We start from the raw sequence: 24,526 nt of genomic DNA on the forward strand, positions 1-24,526 counted from the left end.
GATCAGCAAGTTTAGGGTTGTACATGCAGCTCAAATCCTGCTGGACAAAAAATACTGCATTAAATCAGTTGTTTGTGTCTGCATCACACTTCACACACTGTCCCACAGCTCCTCTGTTATGTGTATTTTCCCACTGTAGTATTTCTGCAGCATGATGCCTGGAGAGAAGTCAGGGGATCACAGGGCATTTTCCAAAATCCACTAAACAAAAAAAGAATTCAATACGGTTGAATACAACACAGTAATTTCAACAGGTTAGTTAGACTACAGAAAGTTCCACCAGGAAAGAAGTCACAGTGTAACTGTCAGTGACAGATGACAATTCAAATAAAAACTGAGCCATTGATATCTAAACCTTTACTCAACCTAATGCCAGAAATAATTATCCTGAGTTTAAATAACTAGCGGAGCTAAAGGAGTGGAGATTCAAGGGACAGCTAGGAATCAAAACCAGTGTGACAGCAAAAGCAATTCTTTTTTAAAGCACTGAATGCTGGAAGACTGATGGAACATCCACACACTTGACTACAAGCAAAATAGGAAAAGCTTATGGATTCAGTGGCCTAGCACCAACAGATGGGTAAATCAGACTCTCATGAGTCTTATGAAAAGAAGCAATGATAGAGGCATTTTGAGCTTATGGAATCATTAGGCAGCAATGGCTTTGTGCAATTTTAAAGTCACAGCTGAACTACAAACTACCTTTTGTTGGAGCTTGTCAGTACTGCCAGATAGAAAAAAACTTCAGTTAAAAACTGAATTAATAACTAAGCTACTGTGACAGGTAAGTATGAGAAAGGAAAGGCAAGCATGGATTCAAAGTAAACATATATAAATACACCAGATATAAGTATCAAGAAAAGCAAAAAGCTAAGGATTCCAAAAAAAAAACCAACAAAACAAAAACCACCCAGACCTTCCCACCCACCTCCCTCAAAAAAGAATGCTCTGCTGCTGCTGAACAAGAGGTGTCAAATCCACTCACAGCTAGCTAAAGGAGCCCTCTGTTTCAAATACAGAATATAACCTAATTAGAAACATGACTGAAGGTTGAGTAAAATCATTAGATGCAAGCATCTAGTGGAAACTCCTCTGCTGAGTGACATCATGCCCAAACATACTCAGAACAGCGTACCTGGAAATTCCCTGAAGCAGGATTTAAACAAGAAACAGGTAATAAGTTATACTGAATAGGGGAATAATAATAAAAAATTATCAAATAACTGCTTCTCTGAGATTTAGGGTTTTCATCTGCTTAAGAAGAGAGAGGATAAGGAATTTCCCTAAACTCTTCAAGGAATGCAGAGTCATCTTCAAGACAAAATGCTTCACAATTGTTTTAATCTCCTTAGATATCAAGAACCTGAGGTCATACTACTGCAATTTACTGGAGTAAGGCAAACAACTCAGTAAAGCTCCAGAACTGCTGCAAGCCCTTGATAAAAAACACCAAACAAAACCCCAAACAAACAAAAAACTCACAAAACCACACCTCTGTGCAGTAGCTGTGAATTACTAAATTGCATGCTCAGTCATCATACCACAAATATGTAACAACAGCATCAGAAATACCAGGAGCTGGCAGAAACCAGACGTGGCTGCGAAGCACTATGTTGTCAAAGGGCACTGTTTCAAGCAGATACCTTCTAGAACCCTTACAGGTTTCAAATAAGAGAACTGAACTTCAAGAAGTTTGTGAACCTTTACAAATTCCAGGTGAAGCGGAACAAATAATTTCTCTATCAAATGCAGTGAAACACACTTCCCAGAACTCATGAAATCTCTCTGGGAGTGTCTTCCAGAATATCACAGTCTCCCTGCCCCCAGGTTCTTCTACAAAGCAAATGAAGCCCATTATCTGTAAATATTATTCATGCAGAAGTAAAACAGTATTTAAACAAGGATGACTTCAATGCTAAAACAATAAATGAAGCAACATACATGCCACCTACACAGTAAAGATAAAAATATTTCATCTGCTTGGAGAGAGTTACTTAAGTACCTACTGTTCCATACCAGAGGGTGGCAAGAGGCAAGACCTGAAGACAACTTTAGCAGGCTGGAAGCTAAAACAGACATGCTGTGCGCTGATGGGAGGGGGAGTGAACAAACTTAGAGGAGGACCTTTTGTATCATCTCATCCAAACTAGGACATAGTTGATTAAAAAAGAAGTCTTACACCAAGATTATAAACATGCAAATTGTTAAACACAAAGAAACCTTACACAGAATCACACAATAGTTGAACATGTAAAGGTCCTCTGGAGATCATTTGCTCCACTCTCCCTGCTCAAAGCAGGCTCAGCAGGTTGCTTTGGACTGTGTCCAGTTGGGATTTTGAGTATATATATCCAAGTAAGGAAACACAATAACTTCTCTAGACAACCTCTTGGAGTGATCACCTTTACAGTAACCAAAGTTTTCTTTTATATTTAAATTTAACAAAGACCATGAACAATTCCATGTAAACCATGCACCAGAAATACAAAACAAGTTCTCATATTCATTATACAATATATATTTGATACAAACTTGAGTTAAACCAAACCATATAAATATACTTGTGCTTCAATATTTAGAAAACCATTTTGAGTTTTACTGTGCATACTAACAACCTTCAAATGAAAAACAAGCATTACAATTTAGAAAAAGTTGTTTACTTAAGATACAAAAAAGATAAAAAATTAAATACATCTTGCTTCAGTTTTGTTAGTTAATAAAAATGTAACTGATTGTGGACTGATTTTAATTCACAGTTTAAAATTTAAAAATGTATCATATCAATAATGTTATTTCTGTATCCCACACACAGTAGTTTATTGATGAGTTTTCAAACTGAAAACATAAAACAGAATGTTTTCCAACGTAAAAGTTAATTGGAATACAACCTCAAATTGGTTTCTACAACACACTGTCCTACAATGATGCTGTCCTGAAGTCATGTACTCCACTCACCTCAGCTACAACAAAAATTAGACACATCTCTCATGTAATTCAGGGATGTGTGATGTAAGTTGAAAAAGTTTCCTCATCATTGCTATTGTAGTGGAAAACACCCCTGACCATCCCTACACACTGAAGAACTATGAAAATCTCCTTCACTCATTTTTTCCTAGCTTGAATACGTTTCTGTCCTCCCATTCTGTTATCCTTTAATCACATTACTCTGCAAGTGCTGTTAGATCAATTCCTGTCACTTCATTTATCTCAATCTACCTCACTAATCGCTGACCATAGCCTGGCACAGTTTTCCAACTACAGTCTCTCACCTATTGTCAACTGGACAAAGCAATACTGATTAGTCTGCTAATATTAGTTAGAATTTTTAACCTCTCTTCAAAGACATCCCTTGACAGATAGCTTCACAGATGCAACAGCTGTTGCACTGTGCAACAGGAACAAGACAGAGAACTGACAAAGATCCTTCATTTGATGAGCTATATTTAACCAAGTCAAGTCTCTGACCCAGTTCTTCACAGGGCTTCACAAAGCTTGGCACAAGGTGAGACACAAATAAAAAACAAATTGTAGACCAATAAAAAAAGAATGCCACTAAAAGAAACAGTCCAAGTATTGCTCTGAATTCTATGTTTCAACACATTGCAAACATTTCAACAGTCCTACATCTATCCAAGGATCATTTGCAAAATGCATCTATGAAGGATAATGAATACTGCTATATTTAATATTCAGTCAGTGGGAAGCAGAAAATGTTCATGTGCTGCTGAACAACCAGTGTAAAATTACCTCTTATATGTACATTTATCTTGTTAGGTACTTAGGCATTGTAGTAAATATAGTTAATCAGTTGATACTAAGAATTCCAAGGCCCAGAGTATATTTAGGGCATTGCTGTTCTCTATTGCATAACAAATAGTAAGGTTTTACTGATTGTTCCATGAAGATACATCTCAGTCAATTTCACAAACCTGGCTTCAGAACACAGGCTCTGAAAGAAATAAAACCAATACTGCTGGAGGACTTCCAAGACAACATACACTCTCTGGCAGTGAACTATTTAGAGTCTCTTACTGTCTGAGCTTCTCCTAATACTCCTCTGCCCCTGATTTTCACACTGCACAGATCCACAGTGGACAAAGACTGCTAAAATGCCATTGGGAAGAAAAAGCTACTCATCCGCTTGGACAATTAATTCTCTATAGATACTTAGAACTAAGATTTCCCATTCTACAGGTCATTCCAGGGTCAAACATACATCTGTTTCACTTAAATGAAATTCAGAATTAATCACATCAGAAATAATTAGCTGTTCAAAAAATGACCCAGTACTTTAAGGCTCAGAGGAATTATTCTGCCCCTGTACTTTGGGATCTGTTTTACAAGCATGCCCACTCCCTGAGTACAGGCTGTCAGATTTGGAGTCATGTTTTCATTTGCTAATAGAAAAGTAGTGAAAATCACCAGAAATTTAAAACTGATTTATGACAGATACATTCTTAACAAGTGAATATGCTGAACACCACACACACAAAAAAAACTCGCAGAACTTTTATTATTGGTGGTGCTTTTTGAAACAGTTATATTTAGGTAATTGCTGAACTTGACCCATTCCAAAAGTTGTCTGCAACACCTCTTTTTGCTCCTGGTACCATGTAGATTCCCAGTGCATTAGCTTCATTTATTAAAGACACTTCCTAATGCAGTAGTAGCTTTTTGATTTTTCCATTTGCAATCAAAATTTGTGGTCTTACTAACAGCTTCTGCAAAAGCTGTTACAAGCTCTACACATGAATCTGACCTGCAGAGTCTCTCATGCAGAGCTCTATGGCTCTCCAGAGGTCAGCAATTCCCTTCTGATTTGGTAGTACATGGCAACGACCACCCATCAATCCACAAAAATAAGGCAGATGCACCCTACATGCAACTGACCTGACTTAGAGAATCCATTTTTCCAAATATTTAGAGTAACTGACTGTCTACTTGACTACAACTCAAAGAAAATGTTGTCATATACCCTCAAAAACAGGGCAGAATAAAGAATTCTACACTCTTCTGATATGTTCAGTAGCACCAACAAAGGAAAATACAGATAGCCAGATATACACTCACTTAGAAAGCAACTACCATTCTCCCAGGTAAAAAGTCACGCCTGGAAGACTTCAAGGCAGAGTTGCTCTTTGCTTGTATTAAGACTTTCTCCACTGCTTTTTCTTTGGCACAGTAGGTGCTCATGAGAAAGACACTTTACAAACAGGAATGGTAATAAAGTAGCCAGAAGAACTGGAAATTTAAAAAAAATCTAAAACAGCAAAAGACAGCCTGGGGAACTACAAGCACCATTTCTCATTTTTGATGCATAAAGAGAGGCTCTTTTAAAGTGAGATATTCCACATACCTGTGTTCTCTTACTAAGTAATTCTACATTACTGCTTAGCCTAAATAGCTCCTCCCTCCTCTGCTCTCAGCTGCAGTTCCCCATTCCTGAGCAATAACTGCTGCTTATCTGTCTGGTCACACAATGTGATTACTCCACTCAGTAAGCCAACAAAAAGTTACTGTGTTAGTTATTTTCTCTTTTATTAAACTGAATCTGTCTACTGTACAACCAACAAACACCTCAGCAGAGCTTCAGAAGTTATTTACTCACAGGCTTTATTTACAATAGAAAAACTACAAATTTTTATGAACAAACCGCAATGAATCTTATAGCATATATCTTTCACTGGTCAACATCAGAAAGCTGGAACTTGGTTTTTAGGTTTGCAGTTTATGTTTTTGACAAGCAAAGCATGAAGCAGAAATGGCAAACAAGCCCCAGCTGGCACACACAGAATTACATTCTTCGTCTGTAATCTTTTGAGGCACTTGGTCTTACTCTTGCAATAATTGAAAGTCCAACTGAATACTTATGAAGACTAACCAAGTTAGTCTTCCTAAGTATTTTCCCTAACTTTAAGCATAAAAATATTTGCCCTAACATTTGCCCTAACTTTAAGCAAGCAAACTTTTGTTTGCTTGTTCGTATGGTTGAAGTTTATGTGAGTAAATAACTTCTGAAGCTCTGCCGATCTTCAAAACATAATTTATCTTCCTCAGCATAAACAAATGAATGGAATTAATTGTATTTAATTATCAAGAAAGCATCTAGCTTCAGCAGGCACTGGAGAGATACTTCACATATATTCTAATTGTGGATACTCCTGTCATGCAGCATTAAGTTGAATATTTTTCCCATAATACTAAAAGTTGAAGAGAGGAGCATTTATACAGACATTTTCATTTTTTTCAGACCTTCTCTATGATTGAAGCATTCCAGTGATTGATATTTTTTGCTAATAATTATTTTCTTGCTTTTTCAGTTTTAACATTTTCACCACACATCACCTTCCATTATTATGCCAGAACAATACTAACAGAGAAAAACCCCAAATGAGCACAAGGTTCTGGTTCTTTTGCTAATGTAAAATGAAGATTAAGGCATTCACTGGTCCCAGATTTAGTGGTCATGCTGTGGCCTGGCCTGGTCCTGTTATTCCTGAGCACATGCATGTAAGTTCACCTGAAGCTACTGTGTCGATTACTTTACACTCCTTTTCCATCCCAGTCTTTTTTTTCTCCGAGTATCAGTCTGAGCATTGTTAATTAGTTACTTAGCTTTGCACTGCTCTATTTCTCCCACTGAGGCCAAGAAGCCTTAACGATGTGTCTATCAAAGTTTAAACAAACTTTGGTTAAAGTTCTAAAAACTGCACAATTACAGAGCTGCACTCGAGACTCCACTGTTAACATTAGGTCTTAATTTAAGATGCTTCAAATCAGAAAAACCAAGCCATTCACACTATTGTAACAATAACAATGGACTTTTATACAAAATTCCCTACTACCAGGCTGCACCAGGAGTATGTCAGCACCTAATGCTAAATTTTACACAGCTCAGTCCTGGTCATCCTTTTCTGGGATTACAGAAGTTGAAAGATATGTTCAAAACCAAGCCTCCTCATTGCTCTGCTACCATAATTCAGAAGCATTTTAGACGTCAGAAGTCAATCATTCCAGAAATTCAGGTCAGACTGTCATCTTCTCCAAGTCTTTTAAGCTCTCAAAACACAGTTCCTATACATAGTCAGATATGCTTTAGTTATGCTGTATTTTTTGTATAACAAGTGTAGGGATAATTTAACTCTTCAGACACTAACCCCAGGTGGAAAAACAAGCAAGTCATGATCATGATCACCAACCTGGCACATTATTTTGGAAAGAATGACATTGCTAGCTTAAGAATATCCTTATGGTCAACAGAAATACTAAAGGAAAGAGAATAAGAGAGAAATATTCTCTTACATTAATCATTATTGGAACTGCAGTGAGAAATCTGATAGTCAACATATTTTTCTCACACTCACTTCTGACATTAAACTAATTTAAAAGAACAGCAGAATTCCAATCTGACATCTAGGAATCCTACAGGAAGGACTAACCTAAACCAGCAAATATTTATAACCAAATAGGTAGGAAACTTGTCTGCAAGGACTAATATTTTGAGAGCTAGTAAATACAATTGAAAAGTCACAGAGACTGCCAGCAAAGCCCTGTAATTTTACAGTATCTGCTGTAACATTTACTGAAGATTAGACCAAGATGAAGGCATGTTTGCCATTTTTCAGTCAGTCAAATACTTAAAACTTCTAACACAAAAGAACCGCTTTTACCGGTAAAAGATCAAATTTACAATCCATAATTTCATACAGCCAACTTATTCTAAGACAGCTACATTTGCCAAAGGTCCTGATATTTCCGATTCTAGAATTCTATCCAGTTATGTCAGAAAGGATATTAATCACCCCTGCTGTTATTTGACAGCATGTTTAAAAAGAAAAGAATAAACTGTTTTCAAACTAAGCTGAACTGTGATACTTGAAATTATCTGAGTGCTGTGTTGGCATACAGAATTATGAACGAATTATTTACTACGTAAGTGACTGTACAGTATGAATATCAATTTCAAAGGCTCAAAACCAATTACACCAAGAATTCCACTAAAAACAAATATAAGTCTAATAGACTTAATCTAAAGTCTTAAAGTTTTGCCATAACTTCCTACCTTTTGTTTCAAAAAACAATGACTGTTCTCTTCCTAAATGCTGCTGAGATATGAGACCACTCCAACTAATTAACCGTAAAAATAAATTAATTTTCAGCCCATTGCAGTCTCTGTGAAAGTAACATCAGTAATGTTTAAATAAACACTTCTACCAGAATTCTGCAGAAACTCAAAGCATAATTCACAGCATAAACAGCAGATTAAAAGTCATTCTTGGCACTAACAGAAAGTACACTCTTATGTATCTCATCAATACAGGGAATCAAAGCTAACCTACTGCTCAGCTGAAAGGAGAATTCTCTATTACGGTGACATTTGAAGGGAAAAAATAGGTGATTCACAAATCAGATATTTTTAACTGCAGATCCAGGCACTTACAACAGGTTTTTAACAACTCTTGTTTACTAAATGAGGACTGGGATACAGCATAATATATGCATGCAAATATATTTTATATGAAAATATATAAACATGTAAAATTATATGTAAATTAGGTAACATCATAGTCATAAGGCTACATATTCATCCATTTTATGGTGCTCAAGCTAAAAACATACTACAGATTAGTAAGAAAATTGCTATAGTTAGAGGTATCTACACTGGAAGAATACCTTGATAATGACCTGTTGTGAACATTGCCTCAGAAGGAGTCTAAACTAATTTTATATCTTTTCTAAGTGACATGTTAATATAATACTTAAAATAACAAAAAAAACCACAACTCAAGCAAACAAAATATATGAGTTGGATTAAATAAAGTGATTTTTTTCATTTCAGCTTTTTACAGACTAGTTATAGGTCAGTATTAGAGAAGAAAGCTTTTTACACAGCATACATTTTTTAAAGATCTAAAAGTGCTATTATTTTAAATATACTCCAAATTCCTATGACTAAAAGGAAGGCATAAAATTTGCCATGTATAAGGAATTCTAATTTCTTACCCCATCAGTTCTGAAAGAATAATAAATTCAGCAAATTAATGAGAATGAGTGTGAGTCTTCTGCATGTCTCTACCAAACAGGCAATCCTAAGCATGCCCTGGCTCAGCTTCCATTTAAAGTTGGCACTTAGTAGACTCTACTGATTTGACAAACAGGTAGTCTTTCTGTAGGAAAATTCACTGAAACAGTAACTGCAACAACAAAATAATTGTGAACAAGCTGTTATTTTCTCAGATCCCTTTCTCTCTACAGCCATTTTCCAACAAAGAAGCCAACATTTTAAATCAAGAACCTGCAATTTCATTTTGTCATGTTCTGGCTATGGACTGCAATTCCATTTATAATTGTGCTGCCTGTCAGCAAATGAGCTCTGGCATTTGAGAAAACCACCACTGCATCTTCTGCTCTCTCTGTCTGCCAAAAACTGCCACCCCAAGAACAACAGAAGGCAGCACATGCCTGCATCCCAGAGTATGGACTTCTCAATGAAGCAGCTGCATCACAGGTATGCACTTTCTTACAACTTATGTGAGGGCAGCAAACTAAGAGTTAAGATAGACAACCAGAGTGTAACTTTTCCTATCAATGAAACAAGAAGCAAAACTAATCCGTCCATAAAGACTCTTTAAAAAATGAACAAAAAGCTTGAAAGTGGATAACAAGAGCCAAAAATAGCTTTACTCTAGGTTTTTACTGGACTTATGGAAGCTTACTGTAATTGAAGTAACTGAGCATAACCGTGTGATTCATCTGTCAAAGACTTTTTAACACTAAATTAGAAGTTAGGTAACATTGCTGTACAATGCCAGCACTGAAGATGACAGTTCATTCATTTTAGAGAAGATATATGCCAATACTCACACATTTGTAGTTATATAGTAATGTTGTATTTTAAAGCAAGATGCTCTGACTCATTAATTTCAGATGAGTATCATATGCACCACTGACTTGCTTCTTGTCTGGTGAAGTTTCTGTGATTCATAATCAAGAGTACAAATTCAGAAAACATTCTGTGATTAACTCACCTAAGTAAGAATTCTACAAATCAAATGGAACAGCTACTATATTCATTCCATACACAAGCAATGAGTTTTACAATATATTTTTCGGCTAACTGTAGCTTTTACAAGCAATTTCCCCACCACTGTAGGGACACCAAAAACTGATTTTATTAGCATACACACATGAGCATTTTAGGTCAGATGTGAAACACCTTTGAAGCCAATTTTCCTGAGCATGCTCCTCGTGCAGCCACTCCAGAACAGACAACTACGTTTCTTTTGTATCACAGCACATAACTAATCCCAGCTATCATCCAGTGCACAGGACCAGGCTGGAACTCTAGCAAAGGGAAGCTCCTGAAGTGCATAAATATGGTGGATGACAGCTCCTCAGGATCACTCGTGTTGTGTCATGCTGCTTGCACACACAAACACCAACGCACACGCAACTGAGACACAAGATGAGACAAGTGAAAACTACATTTGACACAACCTTCTAACTTTTGGCTCAACAAGCTCCCTAGACCAGCTCACTGTCTGTTCAAAGGAAAGCCAGAGCCAGCTCCATCTTCCAGTGCTTTAAGCTAACAAACCCCACGCCAGGTCACAACTAAAATATTCAATTGCTCTAGAACAAAGAAAGTTCTCTACTTCCCCTCTGTCAAAGAGTTTTCCTGCCTCCTTTCTTGTGCTAGCACTGACATTCATTCAGCCCCACTGTCACCTGATACAGAGTTATAACCAACAAAAAGCTGTGATTAATTTTCTGGTCACAACAGCACTGGACAGGCATAAGTGTCTTTGCAAGAAGGAGCACAAAGCTGAGGGAAGACAGGAGGACCTTCTTCAGTGCCAACTCACCATTAGATTTTTGTCAGCTGCAACGTGAAACCACAACCTGAGAATGATCTGAAGACTCATAACTGTTGTGAAGCAGCTGGACTTACCCCAACACACGTACTATTATTCGCTCTTTTATGCAAGTCTTCTACCTTAATGCTCATTTCAGGGATGTGCATACAAAAGAAGAAATGTGGGTTAATAGAGACTGGTGTTCTGACACATGCATCTTTGGTGTGGTATTTTATTCTGATAGTAAAGCTGTCCTTTTGTAGATGTGTACAAAATAGACATCTAGCTTTTCTTTTCCAGGACGCTGTAGTTCAGCATACAACACCCTTAACTGTTTCAGTATTCTATATGTTCATTTATCCCCACTAAACAGGCAGCTGACAGTGTCCTTCAGAGGGAGAAGTGAAATTGATTAGGAACAATGAGACACACATTTGCTCCTGTGAGACAGATCTCTCACAAGGACGCAACTCCACAAAAAAGGCTGCACATATATCCAGCCTTTAGACAACAGATTTGCAAGTAAAACAAGTTACAAGTCTAAAAATGCAACTGTCAGACATTTTCATTTCCAATGGAATCAGTTCTGAACTATTCAAAGGTACCTACCAACCTGTAGTGCTGAAAAGGAAAAACTACAAAGTAGCTCCTCAGGACTACTCGGTCCCCTTGAGCTTGAAGAGCGACCATTTTACGCTGTGTTTTGCACACCTACAAAAGTACTTAGCATTCATGTGACCAGTACTACACTTGCATTCCAGGATTATGTAAGGATTGGGTAACTTAATCAAGTTCATTTCCCCACAAACATCAGGTGTTTCAAACAAACAGGTAAAAACAGAGTGCCCATATGGTCAAAAGAAAATTCCACCTCCTTCACAGGGTTTCTTTATTTCTTAAGCTATTTCATCTTGAGGTTTAAGTTACATAGTCTCAGCTTTCAAAGCATCAAATGCAACTTCCCTTTGAAGAACCCCAATACAATATATCCATGCCTGTGTAAATCTGGTGCAGAGCCATACCTTAAGAAGAATGCAAAAGAACTAGACAACTAAATTACTTTCAAACTACGAGGTAATTCAGAGGTGATCAACTGTGACTGCACAAGATACTCATAATGGGTCAAACTGCTAAGGGCATTTCAACTTTCTTTGTACTATTTACAGTCTCATTCCTCAGGCAATCTAATATCTTGTTTGCCATTTTAACTGCAAGGTTCTCCTTGAGATCACTAGAGTGATAAGCCAGGTCTGCTTCTTGAGTTAATTTATTTAGGACCCATGGAATGACGCCCGAGTAGTCTCTCTTCTTCAGATGCAGTCTACTTTGCAGGAAAACATCTGACCTTCTCTGCAAAAGATAAGAATATAATCTGTGGACACTTGTTTTCAGAATTCTAGGTCTTTCCACGTTCTTGCACTAAATTCCTGCATGAAGTCTCTAGTACTAGCATACTATACACTGATTCAGACAAGTTTTATGTAAAAGAAAGTTCTAAATACAGCAAAGATGTAAACATTCACTTTCCTTGGGATGATTTTTCTGAAACTGGTTGGCCACACACAAAAAGCAGCCATGGGTGGCCCTGGAGAAACCTTACTCATAATACTGAGCATGCAGACTCTCCTACCATTAAGTCCAGTCTAGCAAGTCATCAAATAGGAGATTACTGGTTTTACCAGGAAGAACCATTTCTTATTCAACCCTCTTTCACTTCATTGTTATCTTAAACTCATTTCAACTAACTAAGCTGGGAGGCCCAAAACACACCAACAGTAACCCTAGTCAGTAAGTGTTTTCCTGGCACTGAATTTCAGTATCCTGCAATTTGTGTTTCTAGCAACAGTAAGTTTAATACTTTGTTAAAAGGGCTGCTTATCTCACTAGGCGGAGGATGAAACTGCATAAAAGGCAGCATGGCTTTCTAAATACAGCTTTACCCACAGCAGCTTAAAAGACTATGTAAACTTTAAAGCACTGAACAATGACAGAGGGAACTGCAAGAGCAGCAAATTAATACAAATAGCTGTTCATAAGAATGGTTCACAGGGAATACCTTCCTCAAATAATCACATATGCACACCAAAGCAGACTTGCCCTTTCCTATGCAGGTAGCTCTGCAACACTGCTACACGTCTTGGACATAACCTGGCCAAGGAAGTGCTAAAACTGTGTACATACATACTGCAAGTAAGGGCCCGCGTCAGCCTTAACACCACATTTTTTATTATTAGAAACATTTGGCTGACTACAGGTAAGTTAATACCTGCCAGCAAGTGATGTCCAAAAAAGACTGCATGGTTTAGGTAAAGTGGACCAGTGTCAGTATCTCCCAACGACACAAAACCAGATTTCCTTCTATGCTGTTCTTCATCAGCAGATCATGGGGACAATCTCACTCAACCTCAGTCTTACACTCTACAGTTCTCACACTGTGGATGGCCTCTGCTAGCACGGAGTATTTTCCTACTAGTTGCTGGACACTGCCAGCAGAGACATCACCAGCCCCTTCCCAGCCCTGCATTCGGAGGTTCAAAAGGGGAGGGGGGGCTGGCACAGGGTGCACAATTCACTGTGCCCCCTGCCCTTCCCTTGCAGCTGGAGGGGTCAGGTGGCCGGTCAGATAACAGCTCCGTCCTACTGTGTGCAGTCCTGGGCTCCTCGGTACAAGAATGACAAGGAGCTAACACAGAGAGTCCAGTGGAGGGACACAAAGGTGATCAGGGTCTGGAGCTCTCTTACCAGGACAGACTGACAGAGCTGGGCCTGTTTAGTCTAGACAAGAGAAGACTGAGAAAGGATCCCATTAATACACATAAATATCTCAAAGGGGATGGCGCCAGGCTCTTTCCAGTGGTGCCCAGCGACAGGATGAGGAGCAATGGCCATAAACTAAATCACAGTAAGTTTCACCTCAACACGAGGCAGAGCCTCCTTACACCGGGGACAGCAGAGCACTGAACGGGCTGCCCAGGGAGGTCGCGGTGTCTCTGGAAATCTCAAACCCCACCTGGACGCGTTCCTGTGTCACCTGCCGCAAGTGACCCTGCCTCGGCAGGGGGTCGGACTGGATGATCTCCACAGGTCCCTTCCAACCCCAAAGATTCTGTAATCCCCGAGTCCCCGCCGGCGGGACGCCCCCCGCCCAAGGGCTGCGGGGCGGGCAGGGGGCGCGGGCCGGGCGGAGGGGAAGGGCAGGGCCGGGCCGGGGCCATCTCGGCACGACGGGGCGGTGCCCGGGCCCGCCGACCCCCGGGGGCGCCGCGGCGGCGGCCGTACCTGCATGACCACGTCGTTGGGCAGCTGCGCGGCGCGGAAGAGCTCCAGGACGCGCCCGTTGGACGCCACCTTCTTGGTACTCTCGGTGTCGCAGTAGGAGAAGAGGTCGCAGTAGTAGCGCTGCTCCGCCTCGCTCAGCGTCATCCCCTCCATCTTTTAGCGCCGCGGACCATCCGCATCCGGCGGCGGGGCCGGGGGGCGGCGGCGGCGGCGGTGGCGGTGGGGGGGCACACACGGGACACACGCGCCGCCGGCGGCCGCGCGCGGGCGGCTGCTCGCACCTTCCCCCGCCGCCCGCCCGCCCACGCGGCCGCGCGCCTGCGCGCCTCCCCCGCGCCTGCGCGCGCCGCCGCCCGGAAAGGGAGGCGTGGGGAGCGCCCAGCGCCGCGGGCAACCCGCCCCCTCCGCGCCGGCGGCGGCGGCGGCGGAAGCGCCGGGCCCGGGGGGCGGGGCGAGCGCGGAGAAGCCCCAGCGGCGGCGCTCTCCGCTGCCCCCGCCCCGCGGTGCCGGCGCCATCTGCGGCGCCCTGGGGGCGGGGGGACCGCGGCAGCAGTGGCAGTAGCAGTCCGCACGGCCCGGCCGTGCGCTGCAGCGCCCCCTGTGGGTGTGGCGGCGCGGGGGAGGCCCCTGGGCCCGGCCTCGGCGGGCGCTCGGAGCCCGGTGCGGGGCCGTGTCGCGCTCTGGCTCGGCCGGGACTGCACAGGCCGCCGGGCAAGCTGCCCAGTAAATCTGGGGATGCTCAGTGCGCGACCGTCCTGGCCGTGCCGGGTTAGTGAGTCGTGTGAGAGGCTGAGGCAGTGCCGAGCGGCTTCCCGAGCCTGCCTTCGCAGAATCACAGAAACAATCAGGTTGGAAAAGACTCGAGATCATCGAGTGCAACCTGTGACTGAACACCACCATGTCAACTAGACCATGCCATTCAGTGCCACGTCCAGGCTTTCCTTACATGCCTCTGGGGACATGTAAGGTGATGCCGCCACCTCCACGGGCAGCCCATTCCAATGTGCCCCCTGGAGGGGGAAATTCCTCCTAATGTCCGTCCTGAAATTCCTCCTAATGTCTGTACTGAACATTCACTGGTGCAGCTTGAAACAATGTCCTCTTGTCCTATCGCTGGTTGCCTGGGAGAAGAGACGACCCACGCCTGCCTACACCCTTCCTTCAGGGAGTTGAAGAAAGTGATAAGGTCTCCCCAGCGCCTTCTCCAGGCTGAATACCCCCCAGCTCGCTCAGCTGCTCCTCATGCCCATCTCTGGACTTGCTCCAGCACCTCAGTGTCTGTCCTGAATTGAAGGACCCAGAACCTGGACACAGGACTCAATGCATAGCATCACCAGTGCTGAGTACAGGAGAATAATCACTTCTGTGGGGCTTGGGGCACTTGGCATCATCCCCAGTGCAGGTTCTGCTGGTAACTGGTGAAGGGCAGCCTATTATGCCATACAGGCCCAGCTATGAGTGGTTGACCTTCTCAATGCTTCCTCTTTCCACCATCACTATGTATTCATCAACACCACATAGCACACTAAGTGGCCTGGATAATAGCTCCATACATCAGCCTTGCAAGGAAGAATAGGCAAGGGCTCACCTATCTCCACATCAAGAGCTCTTGCTCCGTGTGTCTCTCTTGGATGTGTTTTCCGAGCTTCTGTGTATTTCCTTGGGTAGAATTGTAGAATGTTTGGGTTGGAAGGAACATTAAAGATCGTGTAGTTCTACCCTTCCTGCTATGAACAGAGACATTCTCCACTAAACCAGGTTGCTCAAAGCCCCCCCCAACCTGGCCGTGACCGTTTCCATGGATGGGGCATCTGCAGCTTTTCTGGGCAATCTTTTTCAATGCCTCACCACCCCCACAGTAAAGAATTTCTTCCTTATATCTTATCTAAACCTACTCTCTTTCAGCTTGAAGCCATTCCCCCTTGGCCTGTCACTATATGCCCTTGTAAATAGTCACTCTCCATCTTTCTTGTAGGCTCCCTTCAGATACTGGAAAGATGAAAATAAGTCCCCCTGGTAGATCAATGCTTTCCTGCAGTACACTAACAAAATTGCCTTCAAGCTACTTTGGCTTCTGGGAAGTGTGTAGCAAATGCCATGGTCTCCTGCCTGACCTTCTGACTACCTGGTCTGATTTAAATCCTGCTGAGTTGGCAATCCAGTACTTAATATAATTCTGTCATTCTTAATTTATGTTTCTTTTCTTTTTCCACTTCACCTTCCTTCACAACTCTTCCAATGTTCATCTTTCCAGATTGCTGTTGCTGACTGCTCTATTTCCCTTAAGTACCTCATCCTTTCTGCCTCTTAAGATAGTCACATTTTGAACTTAAAGTAGACATTCATTTTTCTTGTTATTTGAAATACACACTTACCTAAAGTTTTCTGATAACTAAAGTTTCTGAAAATCACAGATATGTTAGCTTATAGTTAAAAAAATAGACAAAAGATTCTTCCCAGAAATGTACGACTATCAAACTTTTGGAGTTTGTCAACTCCAATGACACTAATGATGAAACCAAACAGATTGATCATGTTCTCAGTTAAAATTCCGCAAAATAGCCTATATTAAAGAAACAATTTTTTAAAAATATTATACCTAATTATTACGATTTTATAGACTTAAGGCCAATTTAGCAAGATTGGTCACTTACTTGGAGCTATTGTCACATCAGTATCTCTGCAAGTAAAATGATTGTGACGTCCCTCCATGGCTAAATTGCATATTGTGATTCTATCAGTTACACAGAGGAATGTGTAGAAGAGGTTTTTAAATCACTTATCATTAAGTGTTTGGGTTGCAAGTGCCTTTGCTTCTTACAGTGATTGTGCGCTAGTTCAGGCATTGTAGTTTGAAACATTAATATATGCATATATCTTTACCTATAAGTTAGTGTAAGGACCCCAAAATACTTTTATTGTCAAAATAATTTTGAGGTTTATTTGTAAGAGTAATCTAGACATCTTCTTATTTTGATTGAGTAATCTGGACATTTTATTATTTTAATTAAGTTGCTATTTTATTATTTGCACCTTTGCATCAAGAACTCTATACATTAATGGGGATCACTTGGCTGCAGCAGTTTGTACAAGACACAAAGACTAATACAAGGAGGAAGTTCCCCAGCGTGGACTAATCCCACATATCCAAGTGTCAAACAGTTTTGAAGTGTGTTCAGTAACCGTACATTTCACTAAATCCATTATATGTCATGTGAAAATGTCACGTCATTGCTTAATGGAGAGATTAATGCTTTTCCCTGTGGTACAGCATCTCTCTGCAGCTGTTCATGTAGATAGTTTGGGAATCAGGTTGTTGGGTCTCATTTCCAACTCCTGTATCATAAACATACCTACTTGCTTTGTGCCAGTTCAAAGACTGAGCAGAAATAAAAAAATTACATGACGTGTAGCAAATTAATTTCTACTGCCAAAGACCTACATGTGGACAAAGCATTTTTGCCTCAGAAAGTCCCACTACAAGGTTTCTGTGTTTGACTATCGGATCATCCTTCCCTCTCCTGATCAGCCCTGACAATCTCCAGCCCAAGGAGGGATTTTCTGTTCAGAACTTTACTGGTGCTCCTCGTGCCAGACTTAGCATCTATTGAGATAAATAATTAAATCTTTTCAGTGGTTTCTCAATGGCAATTCATTTTGTTTTTCTGGAGAATATGCTGTTTGCTACAGGATGAACTGAGGAAAGTAATATTCATGCATATTAGTAAGAAGTGAGTAACTTCTCTGTACTGGCACTTGCCAGTGCAACCGACCCAAACAATTTAGACTTTTAGGTCTTTTGGTTTGGAAAGATTTGTATCATAGCCTTCCCCAGAGCTCATATTAGATATACAAAGAAGGTTTATTGTTAAATACCCACCAAAATGTATCATTAGTGATACACTTTTGATACAGTAGATTCAGCCTTCAGTACATGAAACACTTGATTCAAGTATCTTGATTTATGTTTTAAACAGAACAAGAAAAGGACCTTTTTGTCCTGTATTTTTAGGTATTGTACCTATTCTTATCTTTTTAATGTATATTCTTAGAATTCAGAATTCTGAATAGTTAAGAGTTACCATGTGGTGCCTAATTTTACTGTATTTTATTGTCTGTGAAGAAGCTGTTAGATTACATATATTGATATCAAAGGATTCATCCTTTAAGAGATCAGAATTAGAGAAAATCATCATTGTCACGGGAAGTCCAAGTCCAGTGACCCAAGGGGATTGAAGTGCAAGGCTGTTTTGCTGCCCATAACTCTTAGAATCAGACCTAAATTATACATCAATAATACATTATTCTTAGAAAAGATACTTTTAAAATTTAATATGTGACCAGAACTATGTATGTTCATTATTACTAAAAACTTAAAGGAAATTTATTTTATTTAAGGGCAATACCACTTAAAACTGGTTTCAGTGTCTTTTACCAGCTGTGAACTTGCTATTGGTTTCTGAAAACTAGCTGTTACACATGTTGAGACTAATTTCTAAAAATAAATACGACTCATAAACAGATGCAGGGCCTGGCACTCATCAGGTGATAGGGGTGTGCCATGTCTACAGTCTACCTGCTTTTGATGTTCTCATCACAGTTAGTGGGTCTCACGTACCACCTCATTTGCACTGAAGTAAGATATATACTCAGATTTTTTTTTAATTAAAATGCCTTCAAATAACTTTCAGCCTTATAAAGTATGTATTCAGGTCCAGTTTCCATTTTGCATCTGGTTCTCCAAGTTTAGAAAAATGGCCCTGAGGTTATTTGTCATTGCCTTTCTAAATTCTTCCGCATACATAATGCTGTGGAGCAGGTTTTACAGTCTCTGTCAATATACTCCCTTTACTTGCAGCTCATCAGGAGTTCTGGGAACTTGTTCTGTCCTGAATCTTTAGTGTAAAGAGAAGTAGATTAGGTCTAGAAATGAATGGGAGATGTTTAAAAATATTTGCTGTTTCAGACTTTAGAACTGGTTTGTTGTTACTGCCTGATTTTTTTCAAAAAAGAAGATACCTTTGGGAAAAAAAAGTACTTTATTCCACACAGAAGAAGATTTTGAGAACAGAGTTAACAATTACAAATGAAAGAAGTTCCTTTTCTGCTTTTCTAAAAGCACATGTATTTCCTTTTTATAGAAGCAACATTTTAGTAGGAATATAGCCATTTTACAGACATTGTACCCATACTTTAGTAACTTTCTGCATGTATGTTCTGTTGTCTTGGTTTGGAAAGACAGGAGTCTGCTAAGGAAGGCAGGAGCCTCCCCTGAAATGGAAAATGTAAACCCTCCCCACCCCTCTGAATTGCTATAAATTTAAAATTAAGGGGCACTCAGGCAAAAAATATGGGAACAGGAAATAACAGTTCTTTAACAGGGAAAAGAAAATAAAAGGATAAAATAAACAATGCAGTACACTAGAACAACACTGACAGAGTCAGAACCCAACCTGACACCCTGTTGCTCAGGATGTTGGTAGCAGTCCAATTGAAAATGTGGCTGCAGTCCTCCTGAAGTATCAGGTGTGGTTCTGTTGGAGCAAGGTGGATCTGTAAAGAAGGAGGTATTCTTCCTCTGAAGATCCAGTGGAAGAAGAGACAGCTGCTGTTCCTCTGGGGAATCCCGTGGAGAAAACTGTGCTGTTGTCTCAAAAAATTCTGGATTATATCTGGGTAGCAATGCTTGGCTCCTCCCTCTGGGCGGAGCATCTCACAATGGGATGTTATAGTTCTTATCAGTCATGCAGTGACATTCAACAGTCTGTTATCAGCAGATGTCCCCTTCCGAGGGAGATGTGAATGTGGTCACTCAAAGAGAGAGATAAAGCACACTGCCCACTTGACAAAGGTAATCTGCCATACAGATGGTAATGGAAAACATCTTGCATTGCAATCTTCAACATCTGTGTTACACTTTACAACCTCTTTCCAACCCTACATTCTTGCAATTTTGAAAATCGTCGGTTTCATCATGTGCTGTTTTCACCTTCTATGAAATGGTATCCATATTTCAAAGAACCTACCAGTTCTAGCAGTCCTGTTGGGATTGTTTCTCCATCAAAAGGGCATCCTACAGTTAAGGCTATGAGATTTTCCATGGTGAATGTAAGAATCCTTTCCACACAGAGCCAAGTAGCAGACAGAAGCAACAATGGGGGTTTTGTTCTTTTCCTTCTATACAAGGAGAGCACCTTTGCAAGGAGCATTCCTCACGTAAATGCTGGATCTTACACAATGTGGTTACTCACCAAAGTGAGTGTGCAGGAACATCCTAGAAGGGAGAATAATAACTTTCTCAGCAGCTTCCCTAGAGTGTTGTGTCAGCACTGGAATATGCATGGGATCCTGGCTGAAGACATCTACTGTCTCTAAACCTCCTTAGTGCAGAAGGAATAGTGTCCTTTCTCTATTGTTCACTATTGCGCCAGTTTTCCCCAATCTCTCCTTTAAACATTTAATTTGTATGTGTCTATCAAGGTTCTTGTAAAAGTTGCCCATTTTTAAAAAACTGAATTATTTTCTCTTTCACCCAAATACTTCATGTGATTGAAAAGAGCAACCAGTCAAAGGAAAGCCTTTAAAAAAAAGGGTTTCAGTTAAAGCAGTCAAATGAAAGATACTGGAAAAGAGCAACTTTTACTCCTTATGATTTTGGCAGATTTCTAGAGGAGATTTCATCTCTGCATGTCAAAAGGTGGTGAGCCTCCTACCCTTAACCTGCCCGACCTACATGTGTTTGGAAGTTTTCAGAGGTGCATTCCTTTACAGAATATATTGAAGGCAGAGTGATTATTTTTACCTGCCTGAGCAGCTGATTGAATACCACCTCTCTTTAGATTTTAAAACTATCCTTGTTTCTTCTAAAAGAAAAGAATGTCTCTTGCTTGTATGATACTATCAAATAAGTCTCTTACTGAAATTAAAGCTCCGTTTAGATCCTTACAGTATTTAACTGTGAATTAATCTGGTCTTGCTGCCATATTTATTTACAGTTTATTCATAACAATGTCTACATCCTCTTTTATAAATATATTCTTTATAATTTTCTAGAGTCAAGAGGGATGAGATTAACTTTTCTTTGTACTTTTTGACACTAACATACATATTTATTGATAGAATTATTTATATATTGATAGCAACTGCCTTGAAGGCATATATATATAAGGCTATATTCAAATTACTTTTAAACAATTATTTGGAATACCTTTGTAGTTCTTCAATTTATTTTTTTCTTTTGAAGGTCTAGAATTTTCATTACTGAAGTCCCAGCTAGTCTGAAAACACTCTTAACCTCCATTACCTTTATTTAGTCAACTTCCGTCACCCTGGATTCTTGAGCCATTCTCATTGTTCTCCTACCTTTCACTCTTTCCTCTTGCTCCCTGAATGTGAAAGGGTAGTGTAACTTGATGATGAAACAGGATGTTACCCCTTCCTGATAGGATTATTCCTCATTATTCCTTCCTGATTATTCCTCATTATTTCACTGAATAATGATCTCCATCTGGAAGGGTTGTTAAAGCTACTTCAGGAAACTTCTGGCACATTACTGAATTTGTCAGAAATTGGTTATGAGGTGGGAAGAAGTGCTGAAAGCAAAATTTCACATCTCTCCCATATTACACACATACTCAATCCTCTCTTCTTTTTATATTCCCTGCTTTTAGCTGTATATATAAATGCATCTGTCCCTTTCCGTACAGTTACATTACTTCACTTACAGTTTAGTTTCCATCTTACTATTTTTTACCTAAATAGTTTTCAGTTATTATCAGTTATGCAAGATTTTTAATTTCCCCCTTTAACATTTCTTTCTGCATATTTTTCCCTCACAGCCAGCAATACAATCCGGCACAATATTGATAGTCATGAGGTTTGTATTCCAGCTTGACAGTTCCTTGTGCTTTGGTGCCTTCTCTATTCTGGATTCATGGGTTTGCTATTTCACAGAGCAATTCTCCTTCTTGGTCAGAATTTGACTCAGACTGTTCTTTTAGCTGTTTTCCATTAATATCAGTTCCCCGAGGATTTTAATTCATTCTCTTTTTTTGTCCACAGTGATGTTTTTTGTATGTTAAGATAAATAAAATATAAAACCCCCTCTGTGTCTTATATTTTTTAAGATAACTATAATCTAGTTTATTTCTTAAATTCCTCTAGAGCAAAAACACTCCATGTACTTTCAAATATGCTTCATTTTTTTAAAAACAACACTGTTGTGACATTTCTCTGATGTTTCACTCAGGTATAGGAGGGATATTAACATGCTGTGTGCTCCATCTGTGGTGGCTCTAGGAAGGAGTCTGATAATTAAAGGTCTTCCTCTCTATATATAGCTTTGCTTTAATATGTTTTACAGGCTCTCATATCTTCACACTTTCCAATTTTTATGCGATTTTTTTCTGTCCCCTGTCTTATGTTTTTCTCTTTTTCCCCTTCTGAACATCTTGACTTATTTTGAAGATCTATTTCCAACTGCATCTCTTTATCCACATTTATTGTGAGGGATTAGCAAGGGAAGCTGGGATCCATGCACGATCACAAGACAGGCAGTGGCCACCTTTGCTGGCAAAAGCCCCATGCTGCCGCCCCAGCCCAGGCAGTGGGCAGGACTGTGTGCTCTGCCCCCGCAGCCCCCAGCCAGGGACACACAGGGCAGCAATGCAGGGGGACTGCCGCTCTGGCCAAGCCCTGCAGCAGAGCCCGGGATGAAGGCAGCTCCCCTGGGACAAGGTTGGCCCTGGCTGTGGCTGCCCTTCCAGCAGCTGACCCAGACCCCCCAGCCAAATCCACATCTCTTTTGATTGTTGACCTCACCTACACATCCCCAGCTCACATGTATTCTTATAAAATCTAGGATAATTCCATCACATTGAGGAGCATAATTTGTACTTACCTCAGTATACTTGATTTCAAAATACAGTAGCATTTTCATTGTACTACCATTTCTATTTACAGAAACCATTCATAGACCCCATTTTTTAAATTTGACAGTAAGATACGTAAAATATACACAGAACTGTTTGCATTGAGACTCTCAAGATGTCAGAGAAGAAGGATGTAGTTTTCCTGTTAGTGTATAAATAATTCCCAAAGAAAAGCTATTACCATTGAAACTTGACTCAGTTAGCAAATGCTAATGACAGTCCTGTAATGTAAAATCAATAAAAGTTATTTGAACTAAACCCATGATTTGAGCAGAGTGGAAATACACTTAATTAACACGCATTCAAGTGTTCTAAATAAATGCAATCTCTTTATTTTTGAAACATCATGTTCTGTTCCAGTCATTTTAGCAGGGCTATATTTGGTACAATTTGGCCTAAGCCTACATAGAGCTACAACTTTCTAAGTGAAATCATTGCCAAGTACTTTATTTCTCCCTGTTCCTTTAGGAAAAAAAAAGTTCAGATTTTACAGTTCTTTAAATTAATCATAAAATGAGTGTGTTATAGACTGGCAGGATGGAATGGATATATGTGCATAAATACAGAGAGATTATTGCATCTTTTGCTATCCACACATTTTTTCATTGAACTGTCAACTTGTGTGTGCTTTCCACCAAAGTAATTTTCCAGAATTTGTGTCTTTGACAGAGGAGAGAGAATACTCTTAAGTGCATGAAGCACATATCTCTCTTATACTGGAATATGAAATAAAAGGTGAAGAAAAGCAGCACTTTGCATCATTACTCTTCCCATGTGCCTTTTCTTTTAGGCTAAGACCAGTTTTGACTCTCTTATAGAAAATAATTAAGTCAGTAAGCTATTAGAATGCACAGTCATCTCTCTGACTGAAGGGCTGTGTCCTGAATTCTTATCTCTTCTGTACTCCCCAGTAGATCAAAAACCAGTTGTGATAAAAGGCAATGCTGATTCTTTGCAAGAACCTAAGCACTGTTGTTACCTGGCTAAGGTAGCAGTCTAGATCTCTTAGCCTGAACAGGACCAAAAGGTTGCAGACCATCTCAGCCTCCTTGTCCTCTCCTGACCCAGGATGTACTAGGAGGTTTCTTCATGGGAAATGTCTGGGTAGTGCTTCTTTTTATAGGTGTCTTCCAAATGCCTGAGAGACAGTGAGGACAAGCCTCAGGCACAAACCCTGCAGTTCATTTGTAGAGGATGTTGTAGAGATAGCAGGAATAGCCCTGGAGAGCAAAGCAGGGCTTGCCAGGAGCACACAGTGGGCCCATGCTTGCTTCCCCACATCTCCATCTACAGCTCATCTACAGAGCGAGAACAGAAATTTCTTGTTCCACTCCCCAGTCCATTTCAATAAGAGTTCTTGCAGCTCTGGTAAAAAGCCTGGGACTAGGGTTGCCAAGAGTGCACCAAATGTGTTTTGTAATAATGGACTTGATGAACTTCAAGGTCTTTTTCAACATAAAT

General features: G+C 40.2%; 1 protein-coding gene across 10 annotated transcripts in view; it reads right to left on the minus strand.

Annotated features, from left to right (window-relative positions):
* The window catches only part of REPS1 (RALBP1 associated Eps domain containing 1), a 61,803-nt gene extending 47,410 nt beyond the window's left edge, over positions 1–14,393 (minus strand). For 8 of the 10 annotated variants that reach the window (XM_030946545.1, XM_030946542.1, XM_030946541.1 and 5 more), the window contains exon 1: positions 14,136–14,393. In XM_030946545.1, the coding sequence (XP_030802405.1) occupies positions 14,136–14,288 (153 nt within the window). In that variant the 5' untranslated portion in view covers positions 14,289–14,393. The remainder of the gene's footprint in view (positions 1–14,135) is intronic. The other 2 variants (XM_030946544.1, XM_030946540.1) reach the window with 1 other exon arrangement.
* Between the last annotated feature and the right edge of the window lie 10,133 nt (positions 14,394–24,526).

This window comes from Camarhynchus parvulus, chromosome 3 (assembly GCF_901933205.1).
Source record: "Camarhynchus parvulus chromosome 3, STF_HiC, whole genome shotgun sequence".
In the NCBI taxonomy this organism is placed as follows: domain Eukaryota; kingdom Metazoa; phylum Chordata; class Aves; order Passeriformes; family Thraupidae; genus Camarhynchus; species Camarhynchus parvulus.